The sequence below is a fragment of the Saccostrea cucullata genome, unplaced genomic scaffold (assembly GCF_032062105.1).
Source record: "Saccostrea cucullata isolate Sc308-1 unplaced genomic scaffold, CSIRO_AGI_Scuc_v1 ctg1169, whole genome shotgun sequence".
In the NCBI taxonomy this organism is placed as follows: domain Eukaryota; kingdom Metazoa; phylum Mollusca; class Bivalvia; order Ostreida; family Ostreidae; genus Saccostrea; species Saccostrea cuccullata.
Window position 1 is genome coordinate 94,255 of NW_026924063.1, and position 20,858 is coordinate 115,112.

The 20,858-nt window shown below is 32.0% G+C and overlaps 2 protein-coding genes and 1 long non-coding RNA gene across 4 annotated transcripts in view; 2 read left to right on the top strand and 1 right to left on the bottom strand.

Moving 5' to 3' along the window:
- Positions 1 to 901: 901 nt before the first annotated feature.
- On the bottom strand, positions 902 to 13,686 carry LOC134265634 (BCL2/adenovirus E1B 19 kDa protein-interacting protein 3-like). Its single transcript, XM_062747862.1, has 5 exons — positions 13,527 to 13,686; positions 4,168 to 4,324; positions 3,258 to 3,362; positions 1,966 to 2,103; positions 902 to 1,655 (listed from the first exon to the last, which is right to left on the bottom strand). Exons 1-5 carry the CDS (start codon positions 13,558 to 13,560, stop codon positions 1,607 to 1,609), a joined length of 483 nt encoding a protein of 160 aa, XP_062603846.1. The 5' UTR covers positions 13,561 to 13,686; the 3' UTR covers positions 902 to 1,606.
- LOC134265626 (uncharacterized) lies at positions 7,152 to 8,875 on the top strand. Of its 2 annotated transcripts, none has more exons than XR_009991788.1 (3): positions 7,152 to 7,440; positions 8,219 to 8,308; positions 8,433 to 8,875. It is a non-coding gene; the product is annotated as an uncharacterized LOC134265626 (long non-coding RNA). The 2 variants fall into 2 exon arrangements; XR_009991789.1 differs by having other exon boundaries at positions 7,154 to 7,440; positions 8,439 to 8,874.
- Positions 13,687 to 15,709: 2,023 nt separating the features above from the next.
- The window catches only part of LOC134265629 (protocadherin-1-like), a 54,289-nt gene continuing 49,140 nt past the window's right edge, over positions 15,710 to 20,858 (top strand). Inside the window, exons 1-4 of the mRNA XM_062747857.1 lie at positions 15,710 to 15,731; positions 19,793 to 19,957; positions 20,098 to 20,158; positions 20,405 to 20,568. Coding sequence (XP_062603841.1) covers positions 15,710 to 15,731; positions 19,793 to 19,957; positions 20,098 to 20,158; positions 20,405 to 20,568 — 412 coding nt within the window. The remainder of the gene's footprint in view (positions 15,732 to 19,792; positions 19,958 to 20,097; positions 20,159 to 20,404; positions 20,569 to 20,858) is intronic.

The following is a 20,858-nucleotide window of genomic DNA, read 5'->3' on the forward strand; positions in this document are numbered from 1 at the left end:
AGCTAAAAAAATGATGAGTTTGATGAGTTGAGAAACTTAAATAGCAACTAGTACACAGTTTCATGTGTACAAAATTAAATATCAGCTTAATTACTACCAAAACATGAAGAAGGCCACATTTAGAAATCAACAATGAAGTCTTTCTATTGTTTTGAAGATGGAGTATAAACTACAAGTACATTGAATTAGTATTTCAAAAACATACATTTTCCTACATTTACTAAGCTATATCCAAGTTTGTCGTTAAATTGCAGGGTACCCAGCCAGTAACAATATTCGGTTTTAAAAATATTTGTGTTATTAAAAAAAATGTTTTTTTTTCAACAAAATAATTAATAAAATGAATAATTTTCTTAATTTAAAGTTTAATAGTTTAGCCAATATTATAAATTGGATTAATATCTAATATACATACTGTATATATAATTTACCCTGCAATATACTTGGACATAGCTTAATTAATACACTACAATATTATAAATGGATAACACCTATTATACATAATTGCTAACAGAGAGAAGCACAATGATTATACGGTACATGAAAACAAGAGAGGCTCTGAATCTCATGAAATTCAAAATGAAAAGATCTCCCATTATGCAACTATAGCACTATCTATGGATCCAATTCATTTCTTTTTGTATGGGGAGGATCCCAAAGTTTGAGACAACTTTCTTGAAAATCAATAAATAAAAAGAATAAATATTGGTAAATGTACATGTAACACTATAAATGTATCTACAAAAAGCTGTATATATTTACACAGTTCCTTTTTTTTTCAAGGAGAAAAAGGTATTTTAAATAAAAACACTCCATATACCGAAATAGAAATTGTTTATATGAACTTGAAATGGAATTAAAAAATAAAATTTAAAAAAAAAACCCAAACACTGTCATTTCAATTCTTTATCGTTTTTGCCTAACCAAGGTAATTTATCTAAACTTGTGGTTTGTAGTTGAATTTTAATAGAAAGTAAAATAATTCTGAATAAAATAATTTTTGCATTAAGAGGTTTTTCTTATTGAAAGATCTTGGTTAAAATGCTTGAAAAATAAAATCATCACTTTATTTGTAGGTAGGTCAGCTTCCCATATTTTTTTTTTTTCAGAATTCAACATAATACAGTGTATACGTAAATTGATAATGCAAAAGAAGAAAATGCACAGATATATACTGTTCGGCTTTCAACAAAATATGGACGGGAATTTGTTAACATTAGACCGATGTATAATAATCTAAGGTACAATGCACATTATTCAAAGTTTTTAATCAGAGCATTTTGCTTTTAGAATTTTAACAAATGCAGGGTTTCAAAATGACAATGGCCTATGAATTTTACACACACACACAAACTTTAATATACATATTATTAACTAAACTCCAGTTTGTACATGTAATATTGTTATACTTAATGTAAAAAGTAGATGAAAAATTATTCAAACATATCTTGCATATGTACATCTACCATATGCAAGAAAATCCTCCCTAACTGGGAAACAAACAAATCTGACTGTAAAATGGTGAGAAGTTTTCACTTTGTCTGTGTGTCTGTTACAGGACTGTCTGTGGTCATATCAGCAGCAGACTGTGAATTCTGGATGAAGACTAGATGGATAGTTTGTTATTGCCCAATCTTCTCATTATAAGAAACATCCTAAAACACACATAAAGATAAATCATTAATAAACTTCTGGTCAAAACTTATCAAATTCTGTGTGAAGAATTATAAAGATGTATAAGAACAATTTATAAAATTATCTATTCATTTGACAACCCAGTCTTTAAATAAGAAACAGACCTTGCCCATTGAATAGCCATCTAAACTTCCTACAAAGAGCCTAAAATTGAATATTTCCATTTGTTCTCTCTGTGATAACTCTTTGAATGTTAGGTGGGTTTATTTCTTGATAATTCTATCAGAATGTAAATTTCCCACAAAGATCGTTTAAAGTAGAAACACTTACATGGCAGCCCCACTTATAAAGGCTATAGTAGAACTGCATACAATATATGGCAAGTTTTCCCAGGAGAAGAAGGTGGTCTTCATAACTCGAGTGTTCCTAACACTGGTGACTGGTCGCTTAAATCTCTCCTTCCATTCTCTACAATGAATAAAGGAAACAATGGGTATTCTGTAACAATGCAGTCAAACTTGTTTAATCACAACACCACTGGTTCAATACATGTAGCATTTGACTTGATATTTAGTACCAGGTCTGGCTTAGAGCTGGTACACAGGCTGAGGCTTGCCTTATAAGTCTTGGGGCTTAATAAGTTCTAGCCATTATTACACCATTATGACAGGTTTTTGTGAACTGTACAAGTCTAAGCTCAGATGTGCTTAAATTGGAAGAATGCCCTAGATCAACTGTATTTACTACACAGGAGAATAAATGTAGCTCACTGAACTTAAGTAGGATGATTAGCCAAGCTCAACTGTACTTACAAAGAAGGATTGACCTAACTGTTCTTACATAGGAGGATTGACCTATCTGTACTTACATAGGAAGATTGACCTTATTGTACTTACATAGGAGGATTGACCTTACTGTACTTAGATAAGAGGATTGACCTAACCGTACTTACATAGGAGGATTGACCTTACTGTACTTACATAGGAGAATTGATCTATCTGTACTTACATTTGAGGATTGACCTATCTGTACTTACATAGGAGGATTGACCTTACTGTACTTACATAGGAGGATTGACCTTACTGTACTTACATAGGAGGATTGACCTATCTGTACTTACATAGGAGAATTGACCTGTACTTACATAGGAGGATTGACCTTACTGTACTTACATAGGAGGATTGACCTAACTGTACTTACATAGGAGGATTGACCTATCTGTGCTTACATAGGAGAATTGACCTAACTGTACTTACATAGGAGGATTGACCTAACTGTACTTACATAGGAGGATTGACCTTACTGTACTTACATAGGAGGATTGACCTAACTGTACTTACATAGGAGGATTGACCTATCTGTACTTACAAAGTACGACTGACCTAACTGTACTTACATGGGGGTCTATCTGTACTTACATAGGAGGATTGACCTAACTGTACTTACATAGCAGGATTGACCTATCTGTACTTACATAGGAGGAATGACCTTACTGTACTTACATAGGAGGATGGAGAATTGACCTAACTCTACTCACATAGGAGAATTGACCTATCTGTACTTACATAGGAGGATTGAACTTACTGTACTTACATAGGAGGATTTGACCTTACTGTACTTACATAGGAGGATTGGCCTCTGGCCGACTTGACCAGTCCCAGATCCACTCTGTGCCCGGGTCCCTGGGCTCCTGCAGTTCATTGTTTGGACTGTGTGGACTCTTGGGGCTACAATGAAGAAAAAGCCAATCAATGAATCATTACAAAAAATAACTTGTCTTTAATTTAATTTACATTGATTTCTTATTTTAATTATGCATAAAAATCACATGACATTGGATAAAAATTTTAACTTTATCATGTTTACCACCACAGTGACTTCAAGTCACAGTAAAAAAAAAACTGCAACAGTTACTTGAGAATGAATGTGTACGTAATATTTTTCACTATCAATATTAACCAATATGCATGCATTTCAACTGACTTAAAATACGATTGGCAATACAGTTGTGTATTCTTTAGGGTTTTTATTGTGGGAGGGTGAGAATAATTGGCCACAGTCCCAAGTCATAAATTCTTTGAGTTTTTATTTGACAGAAGAGTGAAAATAAGTAACTACTGTCATATTCTTGCTGGTGTTCTGATTTTGGGAGGGTGAGAATAATACTTACCTTCCCCTGACTGAAGATTTCTTCCTGTTGGCTTGGGAGGGACTTCGAGATTCCTTCTGATTGGGGGGATGAGGATATTTTACTTACCTCCCTTGGCCGAGGGTTCCTTTGCGGCTTGGGAGGATCTACAAGATTTGATCCTTCTGATTGTGGGGGGGGGGAGTGTTTAACTTACCTTGATCCCTCTAGCTGAGGATTCCTTGCAGTTGGCTCAGAAGCCCCGGAGGGACGAGATTCCTTCTGATTGAAGTTTGGGGGGGAGGGGGTATCTAACCTCCCTCTTACCAAGGATTCCTTGCTGTTGGCTCAGGAGGGACTTCGAGATTCATTCTTTCTGATTGGAGGGGGGGTATCTAACTTACCTCCCTCTGGCTGAGCTTTCTTTGCTGTTGGATCGTGAGGGACTGCGAGATTCCTTCTGAGCCTCAATCAACAGCTTCTCCACCTCTGAGTTCCCATTGTGGATGGAGGTCATGGCTTCTGTGGACTGACCACTGGATTCCAGGTCCACCCAGGAATCTACAATAAGATGGGATAATCGTAACTGATTGCCTAATGTGTGTTTTAATAACGTACACTTATTCAGTTGAGAGCTAACGTGAAGACTTTGACAACTTTGCTAAAGCTTAGATACAAAATTAATACAATGTATGATGATGTAATTCTGGTAGTGTGTGTATAATACGATTAAAACTATTAAATATTAAATTGTTCTCTAAATTTCTACTTATTAATTTTTGCAACTTTAATATCAATTAAGAGGAGGATTTTACATGCAAAATGATTTAACAATCATGAATGAAAGACATTTGTAAAGTTATTACAGGTTCTATATAATTTCTTTTTAAAGTTTAGACTTAGTATTCATGCCCTTAAAGCTAATCTTTGAACTTCAATTGCTCTTTATTAACCCTGATTATCACATAAGACGTAATATTTCTTTATGCTCCTCTAAGCTATAGAGACCAGGTGAGGCATAAAAATTAAAGGTCACCCATATCAAAAAATAATACAGAAAAGTATATTTTTAATATACTTTTAATACATTCATTTTTGTACTTTCTTAAAATAATACAGAAAAAATATATTATTTTCCTATCAAAAAAAATTCAGTATATCATTTTTGTATTAAAATTTGACTTTGATTTTGTACAGTGTATTTTTTTTGTATTTATTTGAACTTAGATTATTTTCAGTGTATTATTTTTGTATTTTTTTGGACTTAGATTATTTTCAGTGTATTATTTTTGTATTTTTTCAGGACTTAATTTTTTCCAGATGTATTTTTTCTGTATCAAATTTGAACTTAGTAATTTTACAGAAAAGTCTATACAGTTAGACTGTATCATTTCTGTATTAAATTTGGACTTAATAATTTTACAGACAGTTTGTCTGTATTATTTTTATATCAAATTTAGACTTAGTAATTTTACAGAGTTTGTCTGTATTATTTTTATATTAAATTTGGACTTGGTAATTTTACAGAAAGACAGTCAGTATTTTTTGTCTCAAATTTGATTTTAGTACATTTACAGAAAATTCCATATATTTGGTCTCTATTTCTTTTTGTTGTTGGGGGGGGGGGGGGGTAAATTTAGACATATTTTCTATTTACATTTGTCTTTATGAACTTTATAAATTTTAGAGAAATTCCTTGCAAAATGTCTGCTGCTTTTTTTTTATAAGTTTATAGCATACCCGGTACTTAGAAAATTTATATTACATTTTTTTTTCAGGAATCTTGGTATCCGATTATCTAGAACTTAAATAATTAATTGGTACTAAAATTTATGTTAATCTCAATCAGTGGTAATCCAGAGAAATATTTCCATCTTGGGCATGAAGATTTTACAGCGGGTTTACATTAACTTTTCAGCGGGTTTACATCTTTCACGTGTTTAGATCTATCACACAACAGGTGATCTTGCAGGCTAACAAATGATTGCATCATACTACAATTCAGAAATTACGTGATTTACCTGTGCACATGGAAAGTCCCAACTAGCTATTACCATGCATACGATGTTTTCTTCAGATTTTAGTATATATGTGCATTTTTTTCACTCAGAGAAGGAATCATATTCAAATTATCCTAAATAAATTTCAAGAAATAAGCTTACAATGTTCAAGTCTAGAAAGGGATGTGCAAGTAGTAGGTTTCCTAATTAAATTATCAGTGTGTTTAAGATAGATATTTACACTAGAGAATGTTAGCTGAAACATGTGCAAAAATTATTAAAGTTTGGAGGTATTAATTTTTTTAACCTGCTTGGACTGTGTTATTTGTGTAGTAGTACTGTCAATTTAATTAAACATTAAACGAAAATACTTTTTTCCAGGGAAGGAGGGGGGGGGGGGGTTGGAAAATACATGTAGAGACTATTCTCTTTACTTGGAAAATATTCTACCAACATTATCAAGTGAAAATTGATCCCCCCCCCAAAAAAAAAAAAAATTAATGCCATGTATAAATTTGTTTTGAAAAAAATGGTTTAAATAAGAAACATTGACCCTCAGCTTGTCAAATTTATCAGTACATTCAAAGAAACTAACTTAGGTTGTTGTTTTTAGCCTTTTGTCACATCACATTCAGTTTTTGGTACAAAGTAAGTTGTTTTTATTCAGATAAAATATCAGTTTTTCTTCAACTCTTTGTTTATAATTCTACTTTCAGTTTTAAAAAAAACGATCCTGATTTTAATTAGTTAATAATTTACAAGTTAATTATGTTTGATCTTGGGCTAATTCTTGCATAATCAATGCAATCAAATGACAGTTTCTCAAGTTAAATCTTCTACCCTGAGGCATGTTAATTAGCCAGGTGGCTGTGTGCTGCGTTCAAGCGTGAAGTGATTTCCTGTCGTGAATTCACACTTGGTTGCGTTATGTAAACAAGAGAGATTATCAGTATGCACTGAATAAACAGAACAGCTAAGGAATATTGCCTACACTGGGAATATTTATTAATTTTTTGTTAGGAAAAAAGGACATGGCGCCGAGAAAAGGGGGCATGGCTCTATACCTTGTTATTTTGCTTTAGATTTAACACTAAATTGATCCTTCTTCTTGAACTTTATGGTCTACTTTACAGGTCAACTTGTATAATTAAAAAAACAAAAACAAAACAATATAGCTGACCAGAAATCTTTCTCATCTGTAATCGGAAAATTTCTTCAAAACAAAAATAACGATTATAAGAAATGATTCCTAATAATTATTCTGGTAATGATCAAGGGTTTATTAAATTGATTCCATACTACTTATTAGACTTCGTACGTAAATACATTTCCTTAGACTGTTAAAAATATTTTATATTTAAGAATCGTCAATCTTCGTAAATAAGGAGCTATTTGATTGGTCAGATTTTAAAATTTTTCTTTGCTTTTCTCTGATTGGTTAACGGTAATTTACCCACGCCATTTTGAAAAATAGATCGACAAACCGAATTGAGAGAGGTGGTGATGTTTAATAAAATTTAGCTAATATTCGCCGATGAAATTGGTAGAAAATAGATGTTTAGCTACAGCATGTTAGCATGGATCACATTTATAAACAAAGAAAAGCGAAAACGGAAGGAGGTTGGCGTTTTCAAGCATCATGCCCTGGCTTTCCTGGTGTAAACAACGCCATATGCGGTAAGAATTTTTACATAAAATAGCACAGTTGTTTCAATTTTTAAAATGTGAGGTGTAGATTAATAAATGTTAATAATATCTTTTATAACCAATTCATAGTAGGTTAGTTAGAATAATCTAACTGTGTCTCGGTATAGGCCCTCAGTTAAACCGGGTCCGTAGGACAATATCATTTTAACGATAGAACATTCTATCTAATAGTAGGTCAAATTGAATGCAGATATATTGGACATGTTGGATTTGTGGCAAAAGAGAGTTTTGTTATGCTACTTTCTATCTTGAGTTGTATGGATAATTACGGGCTTTCAACATGTTCAATGGCAAATGATATTATTTACATGGACCAAAAATGACTTAAAAATTAATTTCACCCTATCCCTCAGGCCTAAACATGGAATAATAACAGATAATATCATCTTCATGATCTTGGCATACAACCATTTAAATTTTGAAAAGTGAAGGGGGGGGGGGGTAATCATTGCAACTAAGCTTCATGGATTTATGGTTTAGCATACTTATAATTATTTAAAAAATGACTTGAGAAGAAGGTGGTAAGAAAGATTTTTTTTGGCACAAACTAATTATTTTTTATATCAATATATGATGATCCATATTTCCCTTCCCCAATATCAGTTTAAGATTTCAAATCAAATGACCCCCCCCCCCACCCCAATTCCAATGAGGTGTATTGACAGTTTTATATTTTCATTTTTTAATGGTCTGTATAACTATTTCTACCTGTTCTGCAAAACATTTATCAGTATCATTACTTTTACAGTTTGAGTGCCTCTGCAGAGCCAAAGAAGAAAAGCTGATTAGTTATAGAGGAATAGGACACCCACCCACCCTACCCCTTGAAGCATTACAGGTGTGTAACAATACTAACATTGACAAATGACAATATCAGCTAATCATGTGAAGATATCTTTTTGTGTGTGTCTGTGCATCTATTTTTGATATACCCCAGTACATTTTGATATTCTATTTTGTAGTCTAAGATTATGCAGGACCAAGCAGGATGACAGTGAGAAAACTGGAGATGTACTTCTTCAACAAAGTAAAGTGCTGTGCAAAAGAAACCCCAAAGCAGAGAGAAGATCTAGACTTTTGAATTCATATCTCATTATAAATGTACAATTTACAAAGACAATAAGATTGATAAAACATGACTTAGAAATGAGGACAATTGAAGAGTGAATACTGTATGTAAGACAGAAAAGATCAAGATTATTGCACAAAAAGTAACTAAATCAGTAATCTAAAGCCATTTCTCTTTAAAATCTGATTAAAAGCTGCATTTAAGAACAAGTTTTTCAAGTTTTTAGTACTTTTCTAGGCACTGCTTTGTATTATTTAAAGCTTTTTTATGTACTTTTTTCCTATCATTCTTGTACCTTTTTTGAACTCCTAAATGTATTTTTTTTGTATCTTTCAGAATGTATTATTTTTAGATTTTTTTTGTTTTAAAATCGATTTTAATACAGGAATAATAGACTGATACAAAATTAATACATTTTGTATTCTTTACCTATTTTTTTTTCAAGGTGCCCCAAATAATACAGAAATAATAGACTGATACAAAATTAATACATTTTGTATTATTTTCCTATTTTTTTTTCAAGGTGCTCCAAATAATACAGAAATAATAGACTGATACAAAATTAATACATTTTGTATTATTTTCCTTTTTTTTTTTTCAAGGTGCTCCAAATAATACAGAAATAATAGACTTATACAAAATTAATACATTTTGTATTATTTTCCTATTTTTTTTTCAAGGTGCTCCAAATAATACAGAAATAATAGACTGATACAAAATTAATACATTTTGTATTATTTTCCTATTTTTTTTTTCAAGGTGCTCCAAATAATACAGAAATAATAGTCTGATACAAAATTAATACATTTTGTATTATTTTCCTATTTTTTTTTTTCAAGGTGCTCCAAATAATACAGAAATAATAGACTGATACAAAATTAATACATTTTATATTATTTTTGTATTTTTTAGTTCTTTTCTAAATTGTATTATTTTTGTACTTTGGATAAGGATTTAATACAGAAAAAATACAAGAGTACAGAAAAAATACATCAAGTGTATTATTTTTGTATTTTTACTGAGAAATAAAGTATATTAAAAATATATTTTTTTGTGTTTCATTTCTAAGAAAGTGTATTATTTTTGACCTAATTTGGAACCAAGATAAAAAGGGTTCCAAATTTGGTCATTAAAAATATACTTTTTTTGTATTATTTTTGTATTATTTTAATCTATTATTTTTATATTTATTTTCGATATGGGTCAAGTATGTGGGTCATGGAGATAGCCACTGGTGAACGCCTATGTAATGTATTCGTCCTTACCTGGATTACACTTTCGTAAGTGTCCTATATATACTGTTAATATTACCTTTACATACATGCACCAAACTTATATCTGAACAGGAGTTTATGGTAAAAGTCAAGTTGTTCCCTTTAATACTTGTAAACCTGTCATTGTTAATTACTTGCAAGTATGACAAGGTCATGGCCATCTCCAATTATATAAGTAAAACTTAATATATACAAAAGGTTGGATAAATTACATAAAAATTAATATCTTATTTTCAAGTAGATTTAAAAAACAAATAAACAAAAAAATAAATAAATTACTAATTTAACGTAGATTTATTTTGTAGTAAAATATAAAAAATTGAAATATTATTGATGATAAATTGTTTGAAAGACAGACAAAGCCCTTACGATTAATAAAGAAAGTGCACTATTTTTACACCAAAAACTTACAATCTGCATAATATATTGAATGATTTATTGTATGCACAGACTTGCACGTAGCTTTCTAGTTCACCGACATAATGCACTTCTGCATTTGAAGCAATTGTTTACTAGAGGATTCAATGACATACACATGTATTGTTCAATATGATATTTCTGGAAAGTATGCAGTGCACATGCAAATTATATGTGACAAGAACTATCGCATAGCAGAGCTCACAGTTTCCAAGGCAAATTTAAGACTCAGCTGTGAATGCATGTATATATTAAATCTCTTTTATTGTTTAGTGTAACAACAGGAATGATTATTGTGTAACTTAAAAAGATGAAGAGGCTACATCCTGTCACATACATAATACCTTTGCAAATAACTTACTTCCTAAAACTGAATATGTTTGATTGTTTACTTTAACAATATATAGGGCCCGTGAAGGCCAAAGTAATTGTCTGATAAGCTGGCATTGAATTACACTTTAAAAATTATGAATGCATATACACTGTATATGTATTGTAAACTATATGTATGTATTTCAGGGATATTACCAAGCATGTAACTCTGATAGCTGCACACATGTATAATTATTGTATAATATACATTTAGGTGCACTATTTGTGTGCAATGCACTTCATGATCATTTTGATTTTGAAAGGGTGATAATTACTCATATTAATTTGCTACAATTGCTGAATGAAATATTTCTAATGATTTCAAGTTGGTATATATTATATACAGAAAAATATAGACAGTGGCAGGAAATACTGTATATGGCCATTTTAGAGGGTATCTTAAAATATATCATTTGTATAAATTATGCATGGTTTTCAAATGAAGAAACTAGGACAGGCAGCTGACTTATTAAATAAAATTGATAATTTCACAAGTAAAACTTTACTGAGAAAATGCTTTTTATACCCCCCACTTGAAAAGCGGGAGGGTATATGGTAATCGGGATGTCTGTCTGTCTGTCCGTCCCTCTGTATGTCCATCCGTCTGTTATGCTTTGGGGTGCCATGCATCTCTTATCCACAATTCCTCTCATACCACTGAATGAAATTTGATGAGACTTTCAAAGAATCTTTATTATATATTTCCATTGTGCACCTCTTATTTTACTTTTTGATCCGACACATATTTCGAGTTTCCCATGGCAAAACATAGACATTGCCATTATATTCATATAGGACTGGAGAGGATATCATTTAGTGAGCTCATTGCTCACAGTACCTCTAGTTTGATACTGTTTTTTGCTTTATCAGTAGTTTATTTGATATCAATTATAAATATATAAATCCTAAACATGCAACTATAATTAATATAAACAGACAAATGCATGTACATGTCATCATTGTTTCCTGTGCATGTGCAAGAAAGCTATCGATCAATACGTACATGTAGTATATATTCACTTGGCTATGTATGTAACACATGCAGACATGATACAAAAAATTTCAGGGATGCTTTGTTATGTTCATTGTTGTAGTTACATGTAACCTAATTCACCTTAACCTGGCCTTGAGACAGTAAAAGTCACATTCATGATTCATCTCATCTAGCAGAGGAGCATAGCACTGTAGGTCACAGTTATTATAGCTCTATGCCTTTAGTGAAAACTCTTAACTTGAATGCTATAGCCTGTCACAATTATTATGACCTACTGTGTGATGCTTGGAACCCATGCAGGTTCAAAATATTATTACTGAATACTGTGCTCCAAAGATCTCTGACAGGGCTCGACATTAACTTTTTTTCTTACTTGTCCATTCGGACAAGTGACCAAGATATTTACTTGTCCGAACTTCAACTGCACTTGTCCGAAATTTTTCAATGAATATCTTATATTCTGTCAACTTGAAAACAATTACTTAAATTAAAAAATTAAATGTGCCAGATTAATCAGTGTCATTATTGATAAATAAGCCAAACACATATAAAACAAAATTTTCTCTAGACTTCCTGCCCTGACAACAACATAAACGTTCGCTAGTGAATCTGTAATATCAATCAAATATATTCCAAATCCGCAAACGTCATAAGATCCACGCCATGCTGCAATTAGTGAACATCAATCCCGATCAAGTGTGAACTTACATAGCCATTGATATCAGGATCGAAATTCGGGTTTAAGTACTCCTTCCATTTTTATTCAATAAACTTTTCAATAGTTCATTAGTTGTTTTTTTTTTTTTTAATTATTACATGTATCATTATTTGAAGACTTCTTTACATAAAAAATCACTTGTCCAAACGGACAAGTGTCCAGCAATATTCACTTGTCCGTAATTTTTTTTCATTGGTACCGGACAAGCGGACAAGCGTTAACGTCGAGCCCTGTCTGAGTCAAAGGGTTCAAATTAATTTTGAATCAAAATATCAAGGTCATAATTCTTATTATACTCCCTGCTTGGAAAGCGGGAGGGTATATAGTAATCAGGATATTCGTCTGTCTGTTATACTTTGGGGTACCCATCTCTTTTCCGCAACTCCTCTTATACCACCATAAGAAATTTAATGAGACTTTCAGAGAATCTTTATTACATAATGCCATCGTGCGCCTTCTATCTTACTTTCTGATCCGACACATATTTTGGGTTTCCCGTAGCAAAACATGGACACTGCCATTATATTCATATGAGAGGCAGGGGGTATCATTTAGTAATTAAGCTCATTGCTCACAGTACCTCTAGTTTTGACCCTAATTACTCGACTTTAACATTTATAATGATAAGACGGTCGAGATTGGGGAAATACATTCTAGTTAAATTAAAATTCCTGTTTCACAATTAGTGTCCATCAATTTATGTGACTGAATAGACAGACATGTACCTAGCCCTGCATGTGCTTCATCATCTGTACCCATTGACCCCACCCAAACCTCATTGAACAAGTTCAAAAAATATATATTTTAAAGCAATCGTATATGGCAATGTAGCTATACCATTTTAATTTTCTTCACTCTTGCCCCACAGAAAAGGCTGTGCTTACAAATCAGCATTTGTCATGTATGGTGATGTTCTATTGTACAAACACTTGTAAAACGAGTTTAATCCTATCTTATGTTTTACCGTATACATTTAAGTAGTGATAGATTGTTTTCCTCTGAATTTGTGTGCCAATTCCATGTCATAAAATACAGGAACACTGTCTACATTCCAGAAAGCTAATAACCTGACTATTCTAGGTCTAGTTAACCCACTTTGACAAATGGCTGCGCAGACTAAAAACAATGAAACGTAGACGAAACATCGATAGAAAACGCGGGCACCTGTTATATGATCTTAGCCTGAAACTCTCGACATCTGTGTCCACCTACCCTGAAATTCTTCTTGCTTCGAAATACTCGCCATTTGTAAGAATTTTCCAGATGTTTAATTGATGGCGCAGTTCAGACTATTTTGCAAGGCAGTCACGACACTTTGTTGATATTTTGGTTCTATTTACTTCCATACGTCATCTCTGTACTCACGTGACCTGAGAGCGACCTCTCCAGGGAAAGAAAGATAACTCGTTAAAGCAGACTTTCTATTAACTTTTTTTAATAATTGATTTTTTAAAACAAAGAAAGACAGTTGATAAGGATGAGATGAGAATTTGGGAGCGATGTAAAAATGTTAATTCCCCCGTCTATACTGCCCACTGATTTCATCATGACGACCAATCGATTATATTTTTTTAAATACATTTTACCTCTGGTTCTCATTACAAAAACAATATATTTTTTAAAAAATCATGCAAATATTGAATATATATAACGCAAGTAAATTTAGAATTAGAAAAATTATTTCAGAAACAATATATGTAAAAGTTTTAAAATATCGACCTTGGAATAAACTACAAAGAAAATCTCTTCTTCTTAATTTAATAGAAAGGGATAAAAAAAAAACATGACGTGTTCCCGTGATGTAAAAAATTACAAATCATATACTAAGTAGTTTTATGGTAATATGATTATTCGAAATGAATTATATGTATTTTAAATTCTGGGGACAAACCGTAGTGCTTATTAATTACATAATGCATCGGATTTTTAAAAAATAAATTAATTTAAATGTTTTTTTTTCTTTCTATAATTCAAATTATCTCTCCCCAAAAACATCTGATTATTAAAAATTGTACATTATGGAAAGAAAGATATAGCTTACATTCTTACCTGTATACGCTTTTTAATCTGATTCTTTCCAAATTTTTATCAGGTGAAAGATGAGTCATTAACTTCGATAATTTCAATGTACGTGCGTGTTTTCAGGCGAGCGCGCATTCATTTGTGATTGTCATAGGAAAAAGAATTGTACAGTAAAGGAAGAAAATGACGAGGATCACGTCGACTTTGTAAAATTTTAAACAACTCTATTTTACTGTAAATATATATGACATATAGAGTTAATGTAATATTTTTTTTTTATATGATTTTTTAAAAAATTAAAAAGCAAATTTTTTATCCCCTGCTTTCGGTGTCTTTGTGGATGGGATGTCATTTTTTATTGACATATTGTGTCAAATTGCATAGGTAATTTTTTTTTCAAATATACAAATCTTAATACATCTTCTCAATCAAAAGTTATAAGGAATTCAACTTTTCTTCAATGCAAATTAAATATATATTGTAGTTTCTTAAGAGAGGACTTGCCACAAGTATTATATATATAAAGTACAAAAGGCCTTGCCCGAACCGTACAAAAGTTATGGCCAAGGTTAAAGTTTTCAAAATGTAGGTTAAACTCCAAGGTCAAAGTCAAAGGGTGAACTTTTTATATCCAATGAAAGGTCTTGCCACAAGTATTACATATGTGAAGTATGAAAGCCCTAGCCTTTACCATTCAAAAGCTATGGCCAAGGTAAAAGTTTCTTCATAAGTTCGGAAATCTCCAAGATCAAGGTCTAAAGGTTAAAGTTGTTGGTATCCAATAAAAGGTCTTGCCACAAGGAATACATAATGTGAAATATGAAATTACAATTCAAAAGTTATGGCCACAGTAAAGAATTTTTGTACACTCAAACTCCAAAGTCAAGGTCAAAATGTCAATTTGGTGGTACCTAAAGAAAGGGTCTTGTCACTAGGGATACACATGTGAAATTTTTAAATCAAAAGTTAGAGCAAGGTTAAATGGATATATATGCTGACAGACGGACAGCGAAGTTTTTTAATTGATGAAAGTTGGGGGGACAAAAATATTTCTCCAAATTAATATACCCGTGATAATTATAAGCTGCAAAAAAGGAGGGGGGTCAATCAACATATGTTTGCTTCACTTCTTATGAAAACCCATAATGCTCTTATCATTAACCTAACAAAAAAGCAATCGGAACCGGTTTTTAAAGTCACACGTATGTTACCTGTTTAAATGGATTTCAGAAGAAATAGCATCTTTCATCAAATGATAAAAAATAACGTAATACATAGACCAATAAAACAATATTTTATAAACTTTCGTCTACTTTATGCAAATGATTTATATGGATATATTCATAAACAATTTCAATCTTTTGTTCATAAAAATGTCATATAACCTGCTTACACGTTAGTTTTTTTACACGGTAATGATTTTGTCGCAACTGTTTATAGTTTAAAGTATACATTCACTTTTTCATTCATATCTTACCATTTGAAACATGTTTCCTTTTAAATATAAAGAATGAGATCAGTCAATCAAGGAATGAACATTAAACAGAGGACTTCACGTCATAAAAAAAATCACTGGTCACAAGGAATGTGAATTAAAATTAAAATGAAGTCGACAAGGAACAAATTAATTATTCTATTAATGTTCACATTTTTGAACAAAGCTGACACACAGCGTAAGTTTTTAAAGATACATGTACTTTACATCCAATATCTTAATTACTTTTTATGCATGTTTATTTGTGTGGATTCATTAAGTATTTTAAACATTTTGTAGGCCTTTCAACTAATTTTTCAAGTTGCACATATGGTAAAAAACATTGTATGGATAGATTTATAAGTACATGAAATTATCAAAAAAGATAATAAATTATGCATACATTTGATAACATCATTTAAAAGTTTAATTATTTATAATTGACTTTTCCGATGTTGTGTTTTATGGATAGGTAACTCAGGTGTGAAAAGTGACCAACTTAGTGCCGATTTATGAGTTATCGTTTGTAGGAATGACATATAGGCTACTTCAGAATTGGTATTGTTATGCACACAAAAAGGGTTCCTTACATTGTTTTGTACACAAAAGTGTTGACCATGAGAGAGAGAATGCCTTCACTCTACCTGAAATAATAGGACAAAAATTTGTCCAAAAAATGAACTAATTCAATATTTTTAACTCTCTTTGACGATTATTATGAAGAAGAAACTTTCATGTCATGTTTTTTTGTTTTGCGCTTTTTCGCTACCTATATAAATATATTATATTTTTACAAGTAAATGCAGCAATTGATCATCTTTCTTGTATTACTAAGCAAAATGCATAAATTATATAAAGTATAAAAATTTAATTAGGTTAGAACTAGGTAGCTATTAAAGGAGGGTAGATTTCACTTTTTATTTTAATTAAAACTTTTAATTATATGAAGTGAAATGATGTCCGCAACTATACAGTAAATAAGTTTAACATTGGTGCTAAATTTAAAAACCACTGGATTCTACTGAGAGTAAAGAAACACTTTAAAAATGCTAAAAACTGCCTTACGTGTAAACAGTTAGATACCCCAGCCTGCTCTCAACATGTTTCAACAGTGAGTTATCGTTCATAAAACCGACCCCTAGCGGCAGTTGAAAGGCCTATCATTTTGCGTTACGATGAAATGTATGGAGATAACGAGCGGTATTCAAGTTCAAAATTCCAATGAATACAAAAAAGGAACAGGGAAAACTCGGCCCTTTGAAACATCAGAGGTGGGATTAGGTGTCTTGGAGGATTGAGCATCCCATTGCATTTTCACACGTTGACTTTACTTATATATGCAATCAAGCGCACTGATTTCTTTAGAAACATAAAAGTAAATCTTTTAGCAAGTTGAAAGAAACTCGTAAACTATATGTATGTTTAATTTTTATATCACAATCGAAACATAACTCTCATGTAAGAATACATGTATTAAAAAATAATTCAAATTATCAATTTTAACTTGTTCTAAAAAGACTGAAATTGAAAATATATATATTTTGTTTTGCAAATATCTGCAAATAATTTACAATTAAATATGTACGAGCGTATATTCCGGTCAATGTATATACTAATGCATGAATGTCAACACATTTATTTCTGTCTGTACCATGCAGGTAACGTCCGAGCAATTACCAAACAAATTAATTAACCCACTTGTCTTTATTGCAGGTAGACGCTCAAGGCGTAGTCCAGGTACTTAATCGCCCCCAGGGCTGCGATTTACTTCCTCCTTGGAAATCAAGTCTTATTATCGGTTCAACTTTTATTTACACATAATCATATTAAGAATCATCAAAATCAACATAATCAAACACTGTATATAATTAATCCTGAAATAATTTTTGAGCGAAGTCACCCCAAAAAAACTATATAAAATAATAAGCTCCCGCATATATACATGTCCTAAATGGCCATTACTCCTAACGAGTGACCCGGGATAAACAAAATATTCTAAAAATAGCACGAGTGAACGGGAGTGACTTAAATATGCAGGATATTAATTAAACAAATAATAAATTAAGAAAAAGAATGCTTTGAAAAGTAAATGACATACCTATATATGTAAAGTTATGTAGACACAACAACAGTTAGTAGACACAACAACAGTAAGTATACACAACAGAAGTAAGTAGACATAACAACAGTAAGTAGACACAACAACAGTAAGTAGACACAACAACAGTTAGTAGACACAACAACAGTTAGTAGACACAACAACAGTAAGTAGTTACAACAACAGTAAGTAGACACAATAAAACAGTAAGCAGATACTACAGTTAGTAGACACAACAACAGTAAGTAGACACAACAACAGTAAGTAGACACAACAACAGTAAGTAGACACAACAGTAAGTAGACACAACAACAGTTAGTAGACACAACAACAGTAAGTAGACACAACAACAGTAAGTAGACACAACAACAGTTAGTAGACACAACAACAGTTAGTAGACACAACAACAGTAAGTAGAAACAACAACAGTAAGTAGACACAACAACAGTAAGTAGACACAATAAAACAGTAAGCAGATACAACAGTTAGTAGACACAACAACAGTAAGTAGAAACAACAACAGTAAGTAGACACAACAACAGTAAGTAGACACAACAACAGTTAGTAGACACAACAACAGTTAGTAGACACAACAACAGTAAGTAGACACAACAACAGTAAGTAGACACAACAACAGTTAGTAGACACAACAACAGTAAGTAGACACAACAACAGTAAGTAGACACAACAACAGTAAGTAGACACAATAAAACAGTAAGCAGATACAACAGTAAGTAGACACAACAACAGTAAGTAAACACAACACAACAGTAAGTAGACAAAACAACAGTAAGTAGACACAACAACAGAAAGTAAACACAATATAACAGTGAGTAGACACAACAGTTAGTAGACAAAACAACAGTAAGTAGACTAAACAACAGTGAGTAGACACAATAGTAAATAGACATAACAACAGTCAGTAGACACATCAACAGTCAGTAGACACAACAGTTAGTAGACATAACAGTAAGTAAATACAACATGCATCAGTAAATAGAGACAACAACAGTAAATAGACACAACAACAGTTAGTAGACACATCAACAGTAAGCAGACACAACAGTACGTAAATGCTATATAGTTTGTAGACACAACGACATACATCGACGCAACAGCTGAAAAAAGCACAGAACAAGTACATGTACATGTAAGTAGAATCAGAAATAGTAAGAAGACACAATTCTAGTAAATGCTGTTGTTTCATCAATATTCGTTGAACTCCAATTTTCGAAGATTTCGTTGTTGAGCAGATTCACAAAATTCAATGTTCATTGAAATAAGAAATATGTTATTCATTTGTATAAGCACTGCTTTAATTTTTCCACGAAATTAAGTATCCTTGAAAACGTCTGTTTTGCAAAACCTACGATGCCAACGAAAATTGATGAAACTACAGTAGACGCAACACCAGTAAAAAAAAATACAGCACAAGTATATGAAGTGAATGCAACTGCAGTAATCAGGTAATGAGACACAGCGCAAGTGAACAGACGCAACTGTAAAAGGAAGCAAAAGTATATGTTAGAAGACACAATAGCGGTATAGGCATGTATGTTTGTATTTATGTTGAAGCGGCACAGTTGATTAAGATACTGTAGGAGACACGCGTACCGGTAAGGACAAACAAACCCGTAAGTATAGACATAGCACCCAAAAGTATAGACACATTTAATAACAGTATTAGTAGAAAAAAGAATTCAGGTAGTAAACTCTACACGAGTAAGTACATATAGCGTCAACACTAGAAAGTAGATGAGCACATGATCTGCATAATTCATACAGTCATGTAACGTACTGCAATTTGATAGCAAATGTTTGCTAATTACATGTAAATGCTTTATAGTAAAATTTATGACTGGCGCTGTTTAATATTTTCTGTAGGCTCCGCCTTCCTTATCGAGGACCCCCTCTATCAGATCACGTGTTGTGGAACAATCACATCCTGGGAAATTTCTACATCCGGGTCAGGGGGTATCACATTCCAGGTCTGGAGAAAGCTTTCCTCCGATGTCTACCAACTTGTGGGACAAAATGCCTTTACTGCAGGTTAATCAATGTCCTTGTGATTCAATTTTTATATGAATAAAAATCTTACTTTAAAATTTAGTAATGGTAATCACGCATTTAAAATAATGAATTAAAACTATTTAAAAACCATTTCACGTCTCTTTTTTTTAATCAAACAGGATCTGGCACATTTTCTCCGGCAGACAAAATAATGGTGCAACATGGAGATTACATTGGATGGTGTGTGTATTAAAAAAAAAATCATTTTTGCCCTTCGCTTGCACATTGTTGCATCCTGATTTTTCTTTTATCCTGTTTACGAAAGCAAATTTTTTTCTAATTAGTTCATAATACCTTGCATGGAAGTAACTATAATGTAAGAACACTCTTGGCTTTGAGAGTTTTAGTTAATATATAAAATACAGCAATAAGATTTTCTATCGTGATTGTATCCAATAACATCCGGTCCATTTTTTGGTCTAACAGGCAGAGTAATGGTCCTTCAGTGAAATATGCAGCGGGTACCGCCATCTTGAATAGAGTGGAGGCCGCCATGTCCACATTACAAACTGGTTCCCATCATGACTGGAGCACTGTATCACCAGAGGGCGTATCTAGGAACTACGCCATTAGGGCAACAGTTTCAGCCAGTAAAATTATATTTTGAAATTTTATTAAAAGCAAAGTAAATAGGAAAGTTAACTGTAAAAAAAAACTGCGTGGGGGTATTTTTACTTTCCCTATCCCCAAGAGCTCTAGCTTTTAATCATCTCTTGATTCCCTTAATTTTTTTTTGTTTAACCTCCACATCTCTAACAGTCCTTTAATTAACTATTTCTTTCATCCTCCTCTTATTTTACACTTGTTTTCCCCCATCTGAAATATTTTACACAAAATATACTGGTGTAGAAATCAATACTATGAGATAGAAAACACTTCA

Bases quoted from the DNA above. Each gene is read 5' to 3' on its own strand.
- LOC134265634 (XM_062747862.1), bottom strand. From the start codon at position 13,560: ATGGCGAGTATTTCGAAGCAAGAAGAATTTCAGG. The intron at 4,325-13,526 runs GTAGGTGGACAC...ATCTTATTGTAG, and splicing joins GAAGCAAGAAGAATTTCAGG to ATTCCTGGGTGGACCTGGAA. The intron at 1,656-1,965 runs GTAAGTGTTTCT...TGTGTGTTTTAG, and splicing joins TTTATAAGTGGGGCTGCCAT to GATGTTTCTTATAATGAGAA.